The sequence below is a fragment of the Platichthys flesus genome, chromosome 17 (genome assembly GCF_949316205.1).
Source record: "Platichthys flesus chromosome 17, fPlaFle2.1, whole genome shotgun sequence".
In the NCBI taxonomy this organism is placed as follows: Eukaryota; Metazoa; Chordata; class Actinopteri; order Pleuronectiformes; family Pleuronectidae; genus Platichthys; species Platichthys flesus.
This window is the reverse complement of record NC_084961.1, coordinates 546125-568306: the sequence shown is the minus strand read 5'-3', so window position 1 is coordinate 568306 and position 22182 is coordinate 546125. Positions and strand designations below refer to the sequence as shown.

At 44.1% G+C, this 22182-nt stretch overlaps 1 protein-coding gene across 2 annotated transcripts; it reads right to left on the bottom strand.

The window, feature by feature from the left end:
• Window positions 1–1088: 1088 nt before the first annotated feature.
• LOC133972229 (tenascin-X) lies at window positions 1089–21609 on the bottom strand. Of its 2 annotated transcripts, XM_062409549.1 has the most exons (20): window positions 21547–21609; window positions 19794–20123; window positions 19616–19673; window positions 19317–19535; window positions 17632–18444; window positions 13282–13397; window positions 11900–12053; window positions 11486–11755; window positions 7120–10206; window positions 5244–5366; window positions 4918–5061; window positions 4519–4638; window positions 4053–4202; window positions 3452–3588; window positions 3040–3172; window positions 2792–2943; window positions 2611–2707; window positions 2271–2426; window positions 1984–2147; window positions 1089–1763 (listed from the first exon to the last, which is right to left on the bottom strand). In XM_062409549.1, the coding sequence occupies exons 2-20, from the start codon at window positions 19926–19928 to the stop codon at window positions 1665–1667; spliced, it is 6327 nt and encodes a 2108-aa protein (XP_062265533.1). In that variant the 5' UTR covers window positions 19929–20123; window positions 21547–21609; the 3' UTR covers window positions 1089–1664. The 2 variants fall into 2 exon arrangements, with proteins under 2 accessions (XP_062265533.1, XP_062265534.1); XM_062409550.1 differs by lacking the exon at window positions 7120–10206.
• Between the last annotated feature and the right edge of the window lie 573 nt (window positions 21610–22182).

The following is a 22182-nucleotide window of genomic DNA, read 5'->3' as shown; positions in this document are numbered from 1 at the left end:
TTTCATCTTGTTTCGCATTTTTTTTCAACAAGTAAATAACACAAACCATAAACTAAAGAGAATCTTACACAACTCTGTGTCTTTTCATCCAATGGAGAAGAAAATGCAATAAAATGATCAATAATGAAACTGATCTTTAGTTATTTTATTAGATTCTATTCTCTTCTGGAAAGTTCATGTTATTGTAAACTGAGGATATTTGAGTTTGGTTAAGAAGATGAATAATAATAACCGTAGTATTAATAATGATGTTCATAGTAATCATCATAAATCGTACCTGTCCTCTGGAGGATGATTTTCAGTGTGAATCCCTCAAACGTCTCATCTCTTTAAATCAGGAAATGTTTTCTTCAGCTCTTGAAAAACTTTCCTTCTTCTTCTGACGGAGGGACGTCTCCCTGGTTCTCTCCTGCTCTTGGACAGACGTCCACTCACCTGCCCCAGGTGTCTCTGCCGCCTCCTGTCTCCGGCTGTTTAGGATCCGTTTCCACCTCTTCAACCACCCAGCATCACACACACACACACACACACACACACACACACCTGTAAACAAGAGGCCCAAGTGACTCAGGACGCAGGTAAGAACTGATCTGATTGGCCGCCTGGTGAGTGGGGGGATGGGGGTGCACCCTGGGGACCAATTAAAACAACGCACACACACATGGTTTGAAAAGTCCCGGGGGGGGGGATCGTCTTCCCTCTGAGAAACAGACGTTATGATTCTGTTTGATGAAGAGACTCGAGCTTCACGACACAAAGGAACAGATTCAGAAATCAAACAGGAGGTTTTCATCAGTTAGTGATTCAAATATCACGAGCATCAGTTTTCATTATGATCCTTTTGATTCTTTGATGGAGCAACAACAGAATAAGAACAGAGCCGGTGAGAGGACCGGCTCTGAGGGGACGCAGTGCATCACAGACACAACAGGGGGCGCTGCTGAGCTTTACAATGGGTTTTTCTATGCAGGTTATAAACCACAAACTCTTCCATCAGAAAAGGCAAATTCATATTTTCAATAAAAAGATGTTTAAATCTTTTTCTATTAGGAGAAAAAATAAAAAGTCATTTTACGTAAAAAATGAAACAAGGTAAAAAAGCGTTTTTATTAGAATGTGAAAATGTAACATTTTAGAGACGAACTAATCATCGAGTATCTAATTTATTTACATCAAACATAATGAAAAGTCTTAATGCACAAAGTTCTGCAAACATCAGCTTCATGTACGAGGATCCAAATGCTCTATACTGCAGTCAGCCACCAGGGGGCGATGCAGCTGGGGGGCTGTCATTACTTTATTTACAGTCTGATGTGATGACATCACCTGTGGTTAAGTGAGGGGGTGGCTTCGGCGTCGTACACAAGCATGTTAACACAAAACAACACACCTTAACAACAAAAACCTCAACACAACTTTTTCTTCACAAACTCCATTTGCTTGTTTTGTATTAAAGATGGAGGACGTCTGATTGGCTGCTTCAACAGGTCAAAGTTAAAAACATAAAACTGTACAACAACAGTAAAATAATGCAAAAAAAAACAGGTCTTCATCTCGTGTGACGTGACTCTGTGAACACGACGGTGTGTGTTCACATACGTGTGTGCTCGCACATGTATGGACCCACTGTGTGTGTTCAGCAGTTCATTAAGCGTCTCTCTGCTTCACCCTCTGGCTGCAGGACTGAAGGACGCTGGTCTCATCTTCATCTCAGTGAACGCAATGGACGTGTCTTTTCCTTTCCAGGAGGTCCAGATGATACCCTAACACACAGACACACACACACACACACAGACACACACACACACACAAACACACACACACACACACACACACACACACGTCAGGTTAATCAGAAAAATGTGAACACTGATGTCAGCATCAAACCTCCTGATTTAGATCTTAAAGCACAGGATGTGGTTGTGTGCCACTAGGGGGCGACTCCATCAGAATGGTCACATCAGGGCTGTGATCCGAGGTCACCTGGTGTTTGACGTCGATGCCGTAGAGGCCGTTGAGATTCGCCTGGTGGCAGTTCTGGTACCACCACCCTCCTCGGTACGACATGGCACAGCGGGTGATGAACGGCGACGGGTCTCGGTCTTTGGTGGAGAAGACGCGGTTGTTGTGGTAGCTGAGAGAGTCACCTGACCGGCGGAGGAGAGGTGGAGGATTAACAGGTTTTGGGAGTTTTCAGGAGACAGTAATAGTTCGAGGTCTCAGAGTGACTCTGAACTCGGCAGGTTTTAGGATCGCTGTGTGAGTCTCACCTGCGTCACCGCTGTATCCGCCCACGCTCAGTCTGTAGTTCCTCCTGGCCACCGCGAACGTGGAGTACTTGGCGAACACCGAGTCGTCTCCGTCTCGCAGGTCCACACGCAGACTCATCCGGCTCAGGGTCGTCAGGTTGTGGAGACTCTCGAGGCCTGAAGGCGTCAAACATGAACTTCAGTGAGACTGAGGCTTGTATCGTATGAATCGACCAGGAGAGGAGCTCCCTCTACCTTCATTTACAAAACACGTGTGTCGTTACACTGTGTCACATGAGTCGGTTCTAGCTGCAGCTGTTGAGTTATAATCAACATGTTCTTCACATGATGTCTCTCTCACCGAGCCAAAACTCGCCACTCAGATCTCCGAAGCCTTTGACGTAGTCCCTCCAGCCTCTGAAGAAATCCACCGAGCCGTCCTTCCGCCGCTGGAAGACCTGTGGACACGAGGACAACACTTAGTTTAAACCCCGGCTGACTCATTTCACTGGAGGACCATACTGTCACTGATGTCCCCGCACCGTCCAGCCTCCTCCGTCCGTCTCCATGTCGCAGTAAACCCTGATGGAGGCTCCCTGGTTCCCCTGAGGGAAGATCTCCACCTCGCCTGACGCCCCGAAGCCGTTCAGCAGCTCCTGAGAGCAGTCGGTGGGGAAGGGGAACCTCAGGGCGCCTGAAGAAGAGGAGGGAGGAGGAAGGAGAAGGATCATGGGTAGTGGAGTTTATAACCGAATAACCACAAGAAAAACAAGAAGGAGAAGTTTTGTACCGGTGGTGAACTCAGTGGAAACGGAGGAGGTGAATCGTCCTCCTGCCTCAGCCTGCAGCTGCACCGTGTATTTAGATCCAGGATCAAGTCCGGTGAGGTTCAACTCGTTCACCGAAGAATCCACCAGCACCTCCTGATGAGGAGCAACAGGAGAAGAGGAAGAGTAAAGGTTAAGAACCAGGAGTCAGCTCTGATAAATCTGATCAGAGAGGACACAGAAGTTCCTTTTAAACAAGTGTGTGAGTGGACAGGAGGTCGGCTTGAACAGGATTCAACTCACATGAAGAATAAAGTTTCAATTTAATGAAAATAAAAGAAATGACGTTGGTCTTTAAATGGAACTTCCTACTTTCCTTGAAATTACTATCAAAAGTTGAATATTAATCGTGATCATCATCAGGTCTCATCTCACCTTCACCTCCCGCCCTCCCGTCTGATAGGTCAGCCTGTAGCCGGCAGCGGGCCGCCCGGCTGCTCGCCATGACAGCCGGGCGCTGCGAGGCGTCACGTGGTCGGCCTGGAGGTCTCGCGGCACGTCGCCGTCGCTCCCTGGAGAAATGTTTCACTTCTTACTTTTCCTCATGAGATTCAAACAGTGTTTTGCTAAATCTGATGAATTCATAACACAAACTGAATCGTGAAAAAAACATCTGCAGAGAATCCGTGACCGTGATTAATTCAAATAAAGACGAACGACATTTCATCATTTAACTAAAATTAAGCAAAAATATCCTGGATACTAACACTGCCATCTAGTGGTGATGATGTCATTGACAGGCAGGGTCTGTGCAGTAGTGATCATGGAGCATGTCGATCATGTCGAGGTCCAGCCCATACATGTGCTCAACCAATCATGAGTCAGTCTCAGCTGCCAATCATGATTTCAAATTAATTGTTTTCATTTCCCTTCAGGGTGATGACCAGGTTGGGTTTAGGGAGTAAGTTGAGATGGTGAAGGTTATGGGAATGTATAACGTTGATGAGTGCCCTCACTAAGACACGTGTGCACTGACCTCTGCTGGTAGTAAAGCTGGTTGCAGCCGCTGGGCTCTCGCCCCCGCCCAGCTGACTGCTGATGGTGACGGTGTAGGTGGTGGAGGCTTCCAAACCGCTCAGCTGCTGCTCGGCTGCGTTTCCAGACACCGTGATCCTCAGCTCTGACCCTGAACACACCGTCAGACAGAGTTCAGAGCCACGCCCCTTTACACCAGCAGGAAGACGGCCATTTTGAATTTAGGCGTCACTTTTAACAATAGCTCTCCTCTGTACTTTGTTCCTACAGAATGAATCCAACCAACTTTAAACCCTGTGTGAACCAGACTGTTAGAAAGTGTTTCTATGAAGCGCATGTCCATGACGTGGACTTCAACCCGGAGGTTTCGCCATGGAAGAGGAAGTTGTTGTATTTTGAGTGAACGTGTGCGCTCAGAGAACAAGATCGTAAACAAACACAAATGCCCCCCCCCCCCCCCCACCTACCTGAACCCGAGCCATAGACGATGGTGTACTTGTCCACGCTGGCCAGCGCTGGACGCCACAGCAGCAAGGCCTTGGTGTCGGTGACGTTCACGGCCCGCAGGTGTGTTGGCGGGTCAGGGACTGAGAGAGGAGGCAACATTAAATGTGAAGAACCGAACAGAAACAAAAGCTGAAGGTTAAAAAACGAAGTGGAGACTGAAGATGTTGGACTGAGCAGCAGAGAACGTCTCATACTATAAGGTTGTGTAAGAAACATGAGGCTCCTCTGAGGAAACACAGATCCACAGCCTATTATGTGTCCAAGGAAACTAACTCCAATCCGGACTGAGGAGCTGTGATGCACGAGAAGAACGAGTCATCGGCAGCACAAAGATCTGAAGAGAAACCTGCAGCCCTCACGTGTGGAGACCAGGTCCTGGACTGGGTCGCTCTCGTCCAGGCCGAGGATGGAGAGGATGCTGACCTCATAGGTGGAACCAGGAGAGAGTTGTGATAGGCCGACGGAGGAGTCCTCCGAGTCCAGGGACACCGACACCGGCTCCTCTGCTCTCACAACACAGAGGAGGAGTCGGTTAGTGGTTCAGCCCCGGAGCTGCTCCAGGATCACAGCTGAGGTCACAGATCATTTATCACAAATCTGTTGGGACGGGAAACTTTGGCAGCTTTAACTTTTGGCTCAACAGCTGCAGACATGTGATTTTTCAATAGTGAATCCAGTTTCTCACCGTCCTCACTGTGGGTGTACGTGACCTTGAAACCACTGACGGGGGTCTTGGGCTTGGTCCAGGAAACCGTCAGAGAGTTTTCTGTCACCTCACTGAAGGCGATGTCGGTCGGAGGCTCGGGGCCTGGATGGCGTGAAGAGTTCAGGGAGAGGAATCAGAACAGGAAGTCAAATAACAGGGAAACAAGAGAGAAGGGAACAAGCCACAGGAACAAGACGAGGAGAACATGGGATGAAGGAATAAGAAAAGAGGAATAAATATAATAAAGAGGGTAAAGAGAAAAGAAAGTATACATTGTTCATTAATCATCCACACTGTTACTATTAGTGCTCCAATGAGTTTGTGTGTATATATGTACAGTGCAAACATATATACAGTATACAAATCATATACAGACATAAAGTGTCACAATCAAATGAAGATGGATCCTGGACAGCAGCAAAGGAGGGAATGAGGAGCGCTGATAGCCGGTCGCTCAAACCTGAAAATAAGATCGGGCGGGAATAAGTGACGTCAAACAAAAGAGGAAGAGGAGACAATCTCACAAGATTATGAAAGATGAGTTAATAAAATCAACACAGTGGAGGGGCTGGAGGTGAAAGCTCATGTGCAGCGTGCGGCTGAGACAGATGAACCTGACCAGAGGAGGTGGATGGTTTTCCAACTGACCGATCACAGACATGGTATCACCCAACAAACACAACCACAGTTTGCTTTTCTGTGTTTATTTCTTAATATTTTGTGCATTTTGCAATTTTCACTCCTGAAATTTAGTCTCCAAATTGATCCTGTAAAGAGAAAGATCTACCACAGTGTCAGTGTGTACTGTACTGACACACACCGTCTGTTTGATACCCGGATCAATTTGATGATGAAATATCCACCTCCTTCCTTTTGATGGAAAGTGGATTGAAGTGTGCACATTATGATGAAGAGGACGAAGACAGACCAGCGGTGGTCTTACCCTGGTGTGGGTGGGGGGTAACGGGGGGGGGGGGGGGGGGGGGTCAGTGAAGCTGGCTGTTAGCTCACCCTGAGTGACAGAAGACCAGAGCAGCAGTGGATGAACGCTGGTGTCATGTTGTCGCTTGTTTCATACAAACTCTCATTCCATACCAACTCAGTTGATTGTACAGTACACTTAGACAAAGTCTTGGCGGTTAACACAAATCATGTAACACAACTGTCCAGTTTTAGTGTAATGGACACAACGACTCAAACTAGGTCCAAGCTGAGGTCAGGTCTCCAGGTTTGTCAGGTGACCAGTGAACCAACATGCTGATATGATTATGACCTTCAATCAAATCATAAACAATGTAAACAATTGTTTATGATTGTTTATGATAAACAATGTAAACAATGTAACCAAACCTCTGGAAACTCTAGTTTCATTGTTTACAATGTGACAAACTGAGTGTTGGTCATGTTGTGTGGCTGCAGAATCATGAATATGAGTATTTCACACATTACACATCGAAGCTGAGGAGTGAGGCACAAACAGCATGAACACAAAACACAACTGTTTCAACATCAGCTGAGAACAAACAGATAATATGTCACAGAACAGATGTTTACATGAGAAGCACACGTATGATCTGAGAGCGTACACGCTTACAGTCTCCAAGAGCAGCACGACACTGGATCATGAAGTGAAATGGAAGCGATGTTTAGTGGCTGAGCAAATATTACAACAGTCGTACTAACACAAGTGATGATTAGTTAACAAATGAGATTTAATCAGTTCAACGTGAGACACAGTGAAGATACGACCAGACTGGAGGAGCGAGTTCTGCTGAAGGCTTCACAACATTGGGAGTAATGTTGACGCATTGTACAGCAGTGCTTTGTGTAGTTCTACTGTCACAATGGCTGATACCTGTACTGATGACCAGCTTGTGCAGCCTGGAGAGAAGACCGGGACCCTTCCCGAGCAAGGTGACGGTGTACTCCGTCTGAGGAGGCAGATCCTCAAAGTGGAGGGAGCGAGCTGAACCAGGAAGAACCTCTCTGAAGGACTTATCACTTCCTGTTGCTGGTTTAACTGTAGGTTTAACTGTTTGCTTCACTGGTATATGTGTATGGTCACTTGCGGACACTGGGTTTCCCTCTTCAGTGCTTCTCTCTCCTGGTTCATTAATCGGTCGAAGCTTCTCGTCCTCTCTCTCCGAGGCTTCTTGTCGTCTTTGTTGATCTCTCTGAATTCCCTTTTGATTTGGTGTCTCATCTTTTTCCTCTCGTTTCCTGGTCACAACAAAGTTCTTGTACTTTCCTTCCGGTGAGTCCCATACGAGCGTGAAACCATCTGAGGTCCGGTTCCTCACTCCTACGTGGTCCAGAGCTTCTCTGGTGACTCCGGCTGAAGCAACATCTGATCCCATCACAGGTTTTGAAGCAGCCTTTCTTGTTTGTCCAGTTTTGGTGTCAAACAGCCTTTTAACAGTGTGGTTTGTTTTAGGATCTTCTTCCCTGACGGGGTTTCTCAACTGGGTGCGATGTCCTGTTAGACTTCCTGATGGAGGTTGTCGCTTTGGAAGCGAGACTGTTCTTGAATCTCTTGAATCAGAGGAAGTTTTTTGGGTATTTTGTTTACCTCGAACTGTAGAGGCAGGATATTTGGCAGTATTGACTCGCTGGTTGTTGACGTCAGAATCATTCTTATAAAGCAGAGTGCCAGTTTCTTCTTCCCCAGATGTGGTTGTTTGGATTGGAGCCCTTTCCCCATTTTCTAACTTGTTAGTTTGTGGACTGACAGCAGTGTTGTGGACATCCGTCCGTGAGCTTACACCTGCAGTTTCTTGTTCTCCTGTTTGTCTTATTCGAACTTCTACTCGTTGGGTAGGCCTTGGAACATCCTGCTCTCCTAGCTGGTTATATGGGATTCCAGGGAGCTCAGATGGAATCCCCTTTTCTTGTTGGCTAGTTTGACTTCCAACAGCGTCTCCATTCAGCTTTCTGACAGGGAGAGGATTGAGCATGAGACCTCTACGTGGATACTGAGGTTGTCTCAAGTGAGGACGTGTTGTGTTCTCGGGAGCTCCAGCGTACACTTTGGAGCGACGGTAATATTGAACTTTAGTTGGGCGTTGGGACAAAGGTTCTTCTCGAGCTCTGAGAGCCTGATTTAACTGCTCACTGGACATTCTTGTTGAGGAGGTTCTGACTACAGCTCTATCTTCACGATCCTCTCCTATCGGCTGTGTACTTTCAGCTTTTACATCAGGAGGAGAAGAAGTGGTTTGAACCTCCACCCTCTGTGTTTTTGTTTCAGGACTCAAAGGTCGAATGGGGCGAGTCATAAGCCTTAAATCAGGTCGAGTTCTGTTCTGAAGAATTGCCATGTTTGGAAAGGGGCGACGCACATATCCACCTTTTGGAGTCGGAGGGCGAACTGGGATTCGTCCTCTTTCTGTCAGCATCACTTTCTGGTCGTGTCCAGAGGATGCAGGTGTAGCCGGTCCATCCTTGTCTCCACTCGCATCCCTGACTAATGTGATCATCTTCACTGGGGATGATTCCTCGGAAGCAGATGAAGGCAACGATTCATTCGTGGATTTATCCCTCGTCCCAGACTCTCTTCTTGGGATGATGTCTCCTTGAGGACGGTGAGGACCTCTCAACTTCGGATGTGTCCTGTTCTGAAACAAACCAAAAACTGGGCGTGGACGACGAATGAAGCCTCGTGCTGGAGGGGTGTGGTGGAGAGGTGGTGCACCAGCTTCTCCTGAGGTTGAAGGTTGTCTTTCTTCTGGAGAGGCTGTGTCAGAGGCTGTGTTTTTGGTCTTATCAGCATTTTGTTCTTTATTTCCAAAGGAATCTGGTTTGTCTGAGCTGAAAGACGAGGATGATGATGGGGACGGTGATGAAGGTGTAAGGGATGGTGGTGATGAGGATGAAACTTGTAAAGGTGATGGTGTGGATGATGATGATGATGATGATGATGACTGGGACTTTGGTAAGGAAGGAGAAGAGGATGAAAATGACGACAGGTGCTTCAGTTCAGTTAACATCTTCGTCCTCCCTGCGTCTTCATCATCAGAGAGGTCTGATGGTTCAGACAAGTGAACAGAAAACGTTGTGATATTCAAACTGTCATAAGTGTCCCTCAGAAGTTTCCGTAGAGTATCTGGTGACGAGTCCAGGTTTGTCTCTGCAGACGAGAGTTTGGAGTCAGAAGTGGATCGATCTGAAACCAGTGGGTTCCCTACCAGCACTGTCCCGTCCCCTTGACACCCGCCCACTCTGTCCTGATGGGCTAATCTGATGTGCGTCACTTTGACTTTGTTCAGGCATTTCTTCTCTTGGCCTGGACTGGTCCCAGTTCGCTCTGAAGACACTGGAGCAGTGTCGTTTTCTTGGCCGGTCCCACTAACATCTGGTTGCCTCGGTGGTTCCTCTGAGCCACGTTGTGTTTCTGAATCGGTTCCAGACGTTACAGCAGGATGTTGTTCATCCTTCCTCTCAGTGCTTGATGCTTCAACCTGAGCTTCTGTCACAGTCGTATCTATTGTCCTGGTTTCTATTTTGGTGACATCTGGTTTAGATTTTTTGGGCATTACCTTCTTTTTCTCCCCCATTAGGGGCTTTTTCAAGGGGCCACGGCTGACCTTTGACCCTCCAGGTACCACTCTGGTTGAGAGGAATCTGACAGGGCCTGGAACTTTGGGCTTCCTGGACAATGTGAGCCTTTCAGCGTGTTTGGGTCTGGTGCCATTTACGACCTTGGTCCTGCTAACCGGAGGTTTACTTCTCTCAACCAAAGATGGAGAGTCTTTGTTGGGTCCGTCGATACCTCCAACTCGTACAGAGTCAGCCTCTGGTTCATCCTCCGATCTGCCCTGCTGGTCAGAGACTTGCTTCTCAGGTGATGGGTTCAATTCTTGGTCCAAGTCGCCATCTTCTTGTCTTGGTGCTAGTCTGACCTGCGTGGTCAAAGCTGCTGTGGTGACCCTTGGGGAACTGTTCCCTGTAGAGGGAGGGAGCACTTGGTGTCAATGTTAAAGTCATCGAATGCTGCTGTGAACAATACAGAAGAGATCAGAGTCAACAAAGAGGGAAATGCAGTTTGGTCCCATTGACACTCAGAGCATGAGTTTTATAAAACTCTCTGTTCCCCCGCTGGAACCAGAAGAAGAACTTCTGACATGTGACAGTTTAGTTACAGTCAAGAGTAACTAAACTGCCACAGCCCCCCCAGTGGTTGGCTGTAGCATTGCTCAGTATAGGACATGAACAAAAACTAAAAACTATAGACAATGAATAAATGTCTGTAAAGATGTGCACGTGTTTCTGATCAGTTTGGTTTGAATCAGTGATTTGATGAGAAGATGACCGTGTTGGTTTATCATGTATCTTCCATCTTTATTTACAATCTGATATTGCCACGAGATGTTTGTTGCTGTAGTTACACAACACAATTTGAATCCGTCTTGACTCTGACGTTTTAAAACTTTTCTAAAGTGTTAACGGGACCACGATGAATCCTGATTTACAGTAACTTGTGTGGTTACGGTGTTTATGAAAGAGCTGTGGTCTTCATGATGAACCTGGAAGAAGAAGATTGAAATATCATTAGTTTTGAAGGTTGAACAGATGAATTGAGCAGGTGTGATGTCCGTGTCACTGTGGAGAAGGGAACATGATGAGGAAGCTCGAGGCTTCAGTTCCAGAGGTGAGGCGTCTGGACACATTAAGATTCACTGACTCACTTATTAACATTTAACTTCTCACAATAACTGTCGGAAAGGTTCCAGAATCCCAGAATGCATCATGTGAGATTTGACGGGGCCCAAGACGTCTCACACAAAAGCATTGACTGAAAACATGAACTCAAGAGCCACAACACAACTACCAAAGCACAACGGAAACACAGCCACACTGAGATGAGCGTATTGTTTGAGGTGTTGCCCCTGAAGACGTCAGCAGACACACAACGTCACACACAGCGCCTCACTTCACCACAGTAACCCTGCTCACTGGTGTTGTGTTGTTGTGTCCTTTCTTTTCGGTGGAATTCTCTCCACGTTCAGTGTTTACACTTTCTGACAAGATGAAGAGCAAATAAAAACTTTAACTGTAACTATAACACAGATGTTAAATCACATGAAGACACGTGTTGCTCTGTGGCTGATTGGGACTATTTCCAGCGGCGGAGGAATCCCTGTTTGGTGAGTCCTGGCAGGAGGAAGGTGAAGTGTTTTAATTCATTTATTTTCGTGTGGTCACAGATCTTCAGACCTACTCACCGGGAACCACCTGCGTGGTCGCTGGTTGGCTCTGACTCGCGCCCTTCTCCGCCACGAGGATGATGTCATACGAACGCCCCGCCTCCAGCTGCCCAATGTGGGCGGAGTCTTGGTCTCCAGGTACGGTGACTTCCTGCGTCTTCCCGGCTCCGTCGCTGGGAGTGATGCTCAAACGGTACCTGTGGACCTCACCCTGCGGTCTGTCCCACTGGACCACCGCGGACGTGGACGTCATCTTGACGACTCGGAGGTCGGTGGGACCGGAGATGACTGGAGAGACAGACGTGAAATTATAAAGGTGATAAAATGAGATGGATAATGTGATTGATTAACAGCCCCCACAGACTCAAACACAGAATCAGGAGTGTGAGAAGTGTGTTTAATAAAAGGACTTATAACAGTTATCGGTCTCACGGGTCATGAACTCGGTGGAACTCTGGGCTCCTCTCCTGCCGCCGACCTCCCCGGTGATGGTGGCGCTGAACTGCTGCCCGGCCGCCAGTCCTGTCTGGGTGAAGCTGCTGAGGCCTCCGTCCACCTGGGCCTCCACCTGCTGGTCTCGGTCCTTCTGTCGGTCCAGACACACAACTAACAGTGTGTGTGTTGTTTTACAATCACACACACTGGGATCAAACCCCCGAGCTTCTGGTTAAAGAACCACCGATCTACCCCCTGAGCCACAACCGCCCTGAGTGTGTTTATAGGTTTGTGTTAAAGTTAAAAGACAAACACACAAACTGAGATTAATAAATATTGGACATAAAACAATGGATGAAAAAACTTGAGTATAAACAATGATTCTTATCCTCTCTCTATCTCTCTCTCTTTCTATCTATCTATCTCTCTCCCCCTCTCTCTCTCTATCTATCTATCTATCTATCTATCTATCTATCTATCTATCTATCTATCTCTCTCTCCCTCTCTCCCCCCCTCTCCCCCCCCCTCTCTCTCCTCCCCTGCCCCTCCCCTCTCCCCCTCTCTCTCTCTCTCCCCCCCTCTCCCCCCTCTCTCTCTCCCTCTCTCCCCCCCCTCTCTCTCTCTCCTCCCCTGCCCCCCCCCCCCTCTCGTTCTCCCTCTCTCATCCCAGCTGTGGCCCGGTGGTGATGTCACCCCTCTGGCAGTGTCATGTGTTGTACAGTGTTTACATGTTACCATGGCTCTAACTTGAATCTGCTCTCTGATGACAGATCAGCTTCTTGGAGAAACGATCAAAGAGAATTAATAAAGTGACTGAAACTACATTCTAAAAAAGAGTTTTTCTTCTTTACAACTGAATCTGTATTTGAAGATTTTTTGGGGGATTTCCAACATCTTTGCGAGATCAGGCTAACTTCAGGCTAACTTCAGTAAACTTTATTTCTTCTTTAAAAACTCAACAAACAAACTAATTCTGTTTTTGATGAACTAACACAAACACTAAAGATCTGGTTTGAGTCGAAGGTTCAGAGAGTTTGTTAAAGAGCAGATGAATCAGTGTCTGTTTCTAGATTTTATGTTCCTCCTCTAGAGATGACGACAGACCCAACAGATGTTTATACGAAGACGTTTCACCAACGATCGAAGCTGCAGATGTTTTTTCACAAGATTAAGTTCACAGGTTTGTTTTTATTCTTTATTCATTTGATGGATAATGTTGTATTTTTATTTTTCTACGAAGACTTTTGGCTTTACTTAACGATTTACTTTTTTCGTACCTCAGTCACTGGTTTCCCATCAATGGATGCTCAGTGTCTGTCATGTGAGGGGAGTGTTGTGTTGTGTTGTGTTGTGTTGTGTTGTGTTGTGTTGTGTTGTACCTGGCTGCTGAAGGTGAGGAGGTAGGAGTCGTACTGCACAGCAGGCTGACTCCAGAGCAGCGTGACGGACGACTCCGTGACGTCCTGAGTTCTCAGCTGGGAAACACCTGACATCACTGAAGACAGAGACATGAGTGTGAGTTACACATGTGAATATCTACATGTATGTAGAATAACATGAATGTAGAATTACATGTATGTCCAATAAGGAGAGACGTTTGTAGAGCAGCTGGATTCACAGATGTGATGATGGATCAGGGTTTGGAGGAGATGGATAAATTCATCTTCATGATTTATTATCATGACATTTATGAATATTGATCATAGACTGAAAACTGCATTCTGTGTAATGACCAGCAGAGGGCGACTCCACTGGTTGTTTCTATAGACGTCTATGAGAAAATTAGTTTTCCAGAGGCTATGCCATAAGGATATAGTATGTACTATATAGTATAATAGTATAGTAGTATAATAGTGTAATAGTATAATAGTATAACAGTATAACAGTATAACAGTATAGTAGTATAATAGTATAATAGTGTAATAGTTTAATAGTATAAAAGTATAATAGTATAATAGTTTAATAGTATAACAGTATAACAGTATAACAGTATAACAGTATAGTAGTATAATAGTATAATAGTATAATAGTTTAATAGTATAATAGTATAATAGTATAATAGTTTAATATTATAATAGTATAATAGTATAGTAGTATAATAGTATAATAGTGTAACAGTATAATAGTATAGTAGTATAATAGTATAATAGTATAGTAGTATAATAGTATACTAGTATAATAGTATAGAAGTATAATAGTATAATAGTATAATAGTTTAATAGTATAATATTATAATAGTATAATAGTATAGTAGTATAATAGTATAATAGTATAATAGTTTAATAGGATAATAGTATAATAGTATAGTAGTGTAATAGTATAATAGTATAATAGTTTAATAGTATTATAGTATCATATTATAATAGTATAATAGTATAGTAGTATAATAGTATAATAGTATAATAGTATAGTAGTATAATAGTGTAATAGTATAATAGTATAATAGTTTAATAGTATTATAGTATCATATTATAATAGTATAATAGTATAGTAATATAATAGTATAATAGTGTAATAGTTTAATAGTATAATAGTTTAATAGTATAATAGTATAATAGTATAATAGTATAGTAGTATAATAGTATAATAGTATAATAGTTTAATAGGATAATAGTATAATAGTTTAATAGTATTATAGTATCATATTATAATAGTATAATAGTATAGTAATATAATAGTATAATAGTGTAATAGTTTAATAGTATAATAGTTTAATAGTATAATAGTATAATAGTATAATAGTATAGTAGTATAATAGTATAATAGTATAATAGTTTAATAGGATAATAGTATAATAGTGTAATAGTATAATAGTGTAATAGTATAATAGTATAATAGTTTAATAGTATAATAGTATAATATTATAATAGTATAATAGTATAGTAGTATAATAGTATAATAGTATAATAGTATAGTAGTATAATAGTATAATAGTGTAACAGTATAATAGTATAATAGTATAGTAGTATAATAGTATAAAAGTATAATAGTATAATAGTATAGTAGTATAATAGTATAATAGTGTAACAGTATAATAGTATAATAGTATAGTAATATAATAGTATAATAGTATAGTAGTATAGAAGTATTATTGTACTAGTATACTAGTATAATTGTATACTAGTATAATAGTATAGTAGTATACTAGTATAATAGTATAATAGTATAGTAGTATAGTAGTATACTAGTATAATAGTATAGTAGTATACTAGAATAATAGTATAGTAGTATAGAAGTATTATTGTACTAGTATACTAGTATAATAGTATACTAGTATACTAGTATAGTAGTATAATAGTATAATAGTATAATAGTATAATAGTATAGTAGTATAGTAGTATAATAGTATAGTAATATAATAGTATAGTAGTATAGAAGTATTATTGTACTAGTATACTAGTATAATAGTATACTAGTATAATAGTATAGTAGTATAATAGTATAATAGTATAATAGTATAGTAGTATACTAGAATAATAGTATAATAGTATAATAGTATAATAGTATAGTAGTATAGTAGTATAATAGTATAATAGTATAATAGTATAATAGTATAATAGTATAATAGTATAGTAGTATAGAAGTATTATTGTACTAGTATACTAGTATAATATTATACTAGTATAATAGTATAGTAGTATAATAGTATAATAGTATAATAGTATAGTAGTATACTAGTTTAATAGTATAGTAGTATACTAGAATAATAGTATAATAGTATAATAGTATGTCAGCATGTGATGGAAGCTCTGGAGCCTTCGTGCAGCAGCCGAGTGTTTTATGTTCGTTCGTCTCTTGAACTCAAACTGTTTGAAAACGAGGGCTCAGATGACGACAGGTGGTTTTCTCATGAGGGGTCGGATCCCGGTTCTGGATCCTCAGGAGCCGAGGTTCAGATCAGAGACGCAGCCGAACGCCTCGAAGGACCACAACAGACGAGACGGTGAAAGAACTGGAAACAAACTTCTCGTGATCCTGGATGTGGATCTGTGTCTGATGGAGGCTGACATATAACCAGTATATGAATAAACTGTTTTTTAAACAGATTCATGGTCCGATTGTTTGTGAGCAGGATTACACAAAAACTACCAAACAGATTTCAGAAAACTTGGTGGAAGGAGGAGTTCTGAACATGACGAGCCTCGACGCTCGTGTGGAACCAGTGGATAATAACTCAGATTCATTTGACTGCAGCGGTTCCTCATAAAATCAGCTGAGGATTTCACGGCTCAGTGGATCACTGACACGCTGACGTCATAATGTTCCAGAATATAATAATTATTATAATGACTTCATTATCTCAGCAGACATTGTTCCATCGAGACGGACACACTGATCTCACAGCTCATCTCTCTCATCCCTTCTTCCTGCTCCAGTTTCCAACCCGACACAAAGTGGAGACAAAGAGTCTGGAGACTTTCAGACCAGCAGCTGTTCTCTTCTCATGAGGTTTAAATCAAATAAGGAAAAGTGGATTTAGACTCGAGACTAAATCGTTAGATCAGAATTCGGAGCCGTCAACGACGTTAGAGACGTTTAAACATTGAAGTTTAACTGTAACTATAACACAGACGTTGATATTTGACTTCAGATCCAGGAACCTCTGATCTTAATGGAGGACAACAACGATCAGTTGTTCTGAGAAACGTCTCGACATCATGTTGTGTGGATCCATCCAGTAAAGGACATGTAACTGATGTCCACTAACTCGTCTCAGACAGGGGACGTCCCTCCCTGGCTCCAATCAGAGGTCGGTTACAGTGTGTGAAACACTTGAGTGTTGCTCAGACACACACTGTTGTGTGTTGTGCGTCAGCCTCGGTCGTTACACAGCGCTCTGTGTGTTATGAGCTGCAGGTTTGTGTTGAGTTAATGAAACGGTTCCGTCACTGCAGCTCCAGACGAACACAGCAACCAGAACAACAAGGGACACAGCTGGAGGACGGAGACACTGAGGACATGACTCATCGCTCAATTCCTCCATCCGGAAAAAGAACTGTGAGCGGATTCAAAGGGGACGAGACGTCACTCAGATCCAAACTGTTGAATTATGACAGTTTGAGAAATCCCTAAAAAGGTTCACGGCACCTTCATCAAGTCCACTTGGAATCATTTAGGTTATTGAATGATAATTATCATAATAACAATGACGTTAAACATCTGGCTCACGAACCAAAATTGTAAAGAGTTCGTTTTGAGATTTGAAGCAACGTGTGACGCTGGATCAATAACTGAGATTGAAACATGACAGAAAAGTTGTTCCCACAGATTCCAGCATGACGACTGGTTCCAGTGATAGAACCCTCGAGTGGCCGAGTGAGTTACGACTCAGAGGAGGAAGTGAGGTGTCGTCATGGAACCATAAATCAGAGGCTCCTCTGTTGCCCACCATTCTTTAACAAGCGCCCGGAGCACAGATCTGCCCAAACCAAACAAATCGTTAACCCTAGTATTTATGATGGACCCGTTCGGGGGGGCACAGCAACATGAGCAGAACCATGAGGTTCTCCCCGGATCAGGGATGAGGTGGATCAGCACTGACGTGGATCTTCAAACCGTGGACCAGACGTTTGGCTGCAGCTGCACAAAGAACATGTGACACTTTGACCTTTACCTTGTTGTTCATGTGACTGTCCCTGGGCTGCTCTCAGCCAATGAAGTGGACGGGTCAGCTGACCCCGCCCCTTTACAACGTATTTGAGTGTGAGTGGAGATGGCAGCGGACTCACCGGTGTCACAGGTCGGTCCCGTGCGTCCGTCCTCACACCGGCTGCAGTCCGGCCCGGTGAAGCCGCGCCTGCACACGCACCTGCCCTTGATGCAGCGCCCCCTGCTGGTGCAGTTACCGGGACAAGCCTTGGCTTCGGAGCAGTCTGGTCCCGCAGAGCCGACGCTGCAGACGCACTTTCCCTCGACACACCGGCCGCGGCCGCTGCAGTTGTTAGGACAGGTTTTCTCACCGCACTCTGCACCGGTGAACCCGTCATCACAAACACACTGAGCGTTGACACAGCGCCCCCTGCTGCCGCAGTGTCCTGGGCAGGAGTCGTCAGCGCAGTCGTCTCCGGTGAAGTCGCTGCTGCAAACACATTTACCGTCGACACACTTTCCACGGCCGTTGCAGTCGTTAGGACAAGTTTGTTCAGAGCAGTCTGCGCCGCGGAATCCTTCATCGCAAACACACTGTCCGTCGACACAGCGCCCCCTGTGGTGGCAGTTTGCAGGGCAGGACATCTCAGAGCAGTCTGCACCAGCGAATCCAGGGTCACAAACACATTCAGCGTCAACGCAGCGTCCGTGGCCCCTGCAGGCGTCAGGACAGGATGTCCCCGAGCAGTCCGGCCCGCTGAACCCGGGGTCGCACACACACTGTCCGGCCACACAGCGCCCCCTGTGGTGGCAGTTCCCAGGACAGTTGGAGTCGCTGCAGTCGGGTCCGCTGAATCCAGGGAAACACTCGCAGCGGCCGTCCACGCAGCGTCCCTGGTCACTGCACTCGTCAGGACACTCGTCCTCTTTGGGTTTGATGGAACAACCGGCACCTGGAGCCGAGGAGGCCAGAGGGAGGAGGGTCAAACAGAGTGTGAAGTCAGATTCTCTTCCTGTTGTTACTGGATTCAAACCCACAACGTTTCCTCCGTCACTTTGGTTCAAAACTTAACTCACGTGCTTCTTACACCAGCCAACCGAGAGTGTGTGTGTGTGTGTGTGTGTGTGTGTGTGTGTGTGTGTGTCCTCAGCTCTCTGCCCAGTGTGATCTCAGAGTCCATCTCCTCCCAAAATGAAGATTTCCCTCCACACAAACACAAACACACACACACACACAAACACACCGCTCATGGCTTAGCTCATGTTTTCAAAGTAACTAAGTACTTTTACTCCAGTACTTTGCTGCATTTACTCTGAGAACACCTGTTCTTCATGTTGCTGATTTATTTTACTATAAATCCTGAAAAGTTACAAAGTAAAACAAGTAAAAGTTCTAACTCAAAAGAAGAAACTGATGTTTTTATGTTGTAGATTTTTTAGTGTTGATGGTTTTAAGTTCATATTTTTATATCAACATCAGAAGATGAAGCCTCATCACGTGTTTGAATTAACTTTGTAGATGTTTGACTCCAGAATGAGACGGTGTGTGTTTGTGTTTGTTGTCATGATTACGGGAGGATAACATGTGCGACAGTTTATTGTTTCTGAATCAAAGTCGTGTTTGTTGCATGAAGAAGAAATGATTCACGTGTTTGAACAATCATTGATTAGTGCAGCGGATTATTTCCAGTATTTACTTTGAGCTCAGTTTATGAAGGAGATCTTTTCATTTCTAACATCGTGAATCTCCTGCTCGGTAAGAAGAAGATGATGATGTGATGAAGTGTGTTTCCAAACAGGAGCAGCAGGAGGGGGTTCTCTTCACCTTGACTCTCCTCCGAGGAGCAGCAGCCTCCGTCGGCTCCTCCACACTTGTCTCGGAGGGCGGACACCTCCCTCTCCAGACGCTCCAGACGCTCCCGCAGAGCAGCGAAGTCCGACTCGCAGCCACACGACCCGGGTCCTGATCCAGAACCTGACGGAACCAGTTTGATCTGATGGGTCAGGACCAGAGGAGAACCAGGGGCCAGTTCCAACTCTTGACCTGAGACAAGCACAGACAGGTCAGATCGACCCTCACATCACGGGGGGGAGTTAAAGGACTCAGTGGGTTCAGGGGTTTACCTCCAGGGACGAGGTGGGACGTGTCCCCGTGAGAGACGCAGCCGCCGGAGACCAGCACCTGTAAGGACCAGGACGGAGACATCACATGATCTGACTCACGGTTCATCTGCTCGTTAAGGGGGGGGGCTGAAAGTGAAGCTGAGCTAATGATGAATATTATCGTCTTAGCTCCTCTTACCTTGATGGTGTCCTGCTTGGCTTCCCTCTGCGTCCTGTGACCTCTGACCTGGAGCTCCTGGGACGCACACGGGGTCGGGGGGGCCAGAGCAGCCATGAGGAGGAGGAGGAGGAGGGGGGGGGCGAAGGGAAGCATTGCTGGGGTCGCAGCAGGAGCACGAGGGAGGTGAAGATCAGCCGCAGGTCAGGTGATGGCTGGTGGATTCTCCTCCTCTCAGGATCTGAGTTTCAGCTCAACACACAGCTGGTTGTGTGTCTGTCGGTGCAGCGGGTCGCACAATAAACCACAATGAAGGAATGGTGTGTTCTTCTCACAGGTTTGTGAGTTAAACTGAGAGAAGAACAGAAGAACGTCGTTCAGTGAAGTTAACTTGTTTAGAAATTTACATAAAGATCAAACATTTCCAAACACTTTTTTACTATACTTATTGTTTAGGTAATGTTTCAGTTTTTAATTCTGCATTTAATCATATTTTAATCAATAAGTTCTATTTTAAATTTGAAACTATTTCAATTCTCCTCCCTCTCATTGATAACATGTGAATCTATTTCTCACCTGTTGAAGCCGCTCACACACTCGTGTGATGCTTCAACATCTGCACTGGAGGTAACATCTGTGTGGAGTCAGTTCTGATGAACCAGATGTTCCAGCTGCTGGAGCCTCATCACTAACTGCTGCAGCTTTTATTAGATTCTGGTTTATTTCACCTTTAATCAAGGTTTAATCAAAATCAACAGATTCATAATTTAGTAACTTAACAATTCAATGATTTAAACATTAAATTTAGATTTTTAGCGTTAAATTTAACTTGATTTTTTTGCCTCATAACTTCCTTATGACCGCTGGCTGCAGGTCATTGACCTCCTCCTCCATGTTAGCACACGGGACCAAACTGAAGAATCCAAGCAGACGTTGACTAAATGTTTGTGAAGATGTTTCTGTGATTTCAGATCATTCTAATCTCTGATGTTTGTTCAAGTTAATAAGTGATGTCATGATTGACAGCTGACAACGCCTCCTGATTGGTTGAGAGTGTGTGTGGGCGGGACTTCGATACAACACCTCCTCTCCTCCATCACTTCTGCACAGACTGGACTGGACTCGCAGATATTTTGTTGTTGTCATTATTTATGAGCAGAACATGAGATACTAACTCCCCCGCCGCCACACCCACACAAACACACACACACACACATATTGAACTTCCTAATGGCTACATTACCCACAATGCCACACAACCACGTTGGGGGTTTTGCTGCAGAGACCTGATGACATCACCTGAGACATTTGTCTGACTTCACATTTTAACTATTTTTTTTATCAATAAAACACAAAGTTCACCTTAACAGTAAAAGCATCGTTCCATTCATTATTTAGTTGTTGATAAACAAAATATCTTTAAGTTTTGTATCAACTTTACAATTCAAAACCAAAACTGAACAAAACATGCAATTTAAAATTTAGTTTTTTACAAAGGCAAGTTAAACTAAATAAATTAAATCTTCAAATCAAACCATATTGACATTTATAATTATGGTGATTTTCTGGTAATTAACTGAAATGATTACAAAAATTCTGAAAATAACTTGAATAGAAAAATCTTCATGTTGCAAAGAAAAAATCTGAAAAGGTTTAAAGAGCTACAGCAACGAGTTGTTACTGAACTCTCAGCCTGTGCACCGGAGTTAATAAATACAGATGATACGATTCAGACAATAATTTGGATTTATGAATATTATAAATATGATTTTACCTGTTCAGGGCTGTGACGACTGTTTCCCTGCAGCTCCGTGAAGCTCTGAACGACAGAAGCAGCAGGAGGAGGAAAGAAAAGAGGAGGAGGAGGAGGAGCAGGAGGAGGAGGAGGAGGAGAGCACTCAACTTTTCTCATGGTTGAAGAATTCTCTCTCTCCCCAGGTCCCTGCTGGGTGGAGGATCTATGACGGAATTTAAAATGTGTGTTTTGATTCTGTCTGAGAGTTTCACTTGAGTCTGAATTCACTCGATATGAATCCTTTTTAAAATGAAATTTATATATTTCAGATGAACTGGGAGGATCAGCACGAGGATGAGAGTCGACTTTCAAACCAGTTCAGGTCATTCAGATTTATTAAGCACCCACTTTACGACCCGACCCCGAACAGAAAACTCCTTCTCCATCTTGAGTCTTTAATTAAACAACTTGCTTTTCCTCCTAAAGTTTCAGTGTAGAATCTAGTGACACCTAGTGGTGAGGGGTGATGCTGCAGCTGGATCCTTCACCAGAGACTGAGAGAAACATGTGGATCAGTGTCTGTGGGTTGGAACGCTGCAGGGTTCAGATCCAGACTGTTTCAGACTCGCTGGTCGAAGGCCAATTAACTTTATTATTAACTTTACAAGGTGGTGT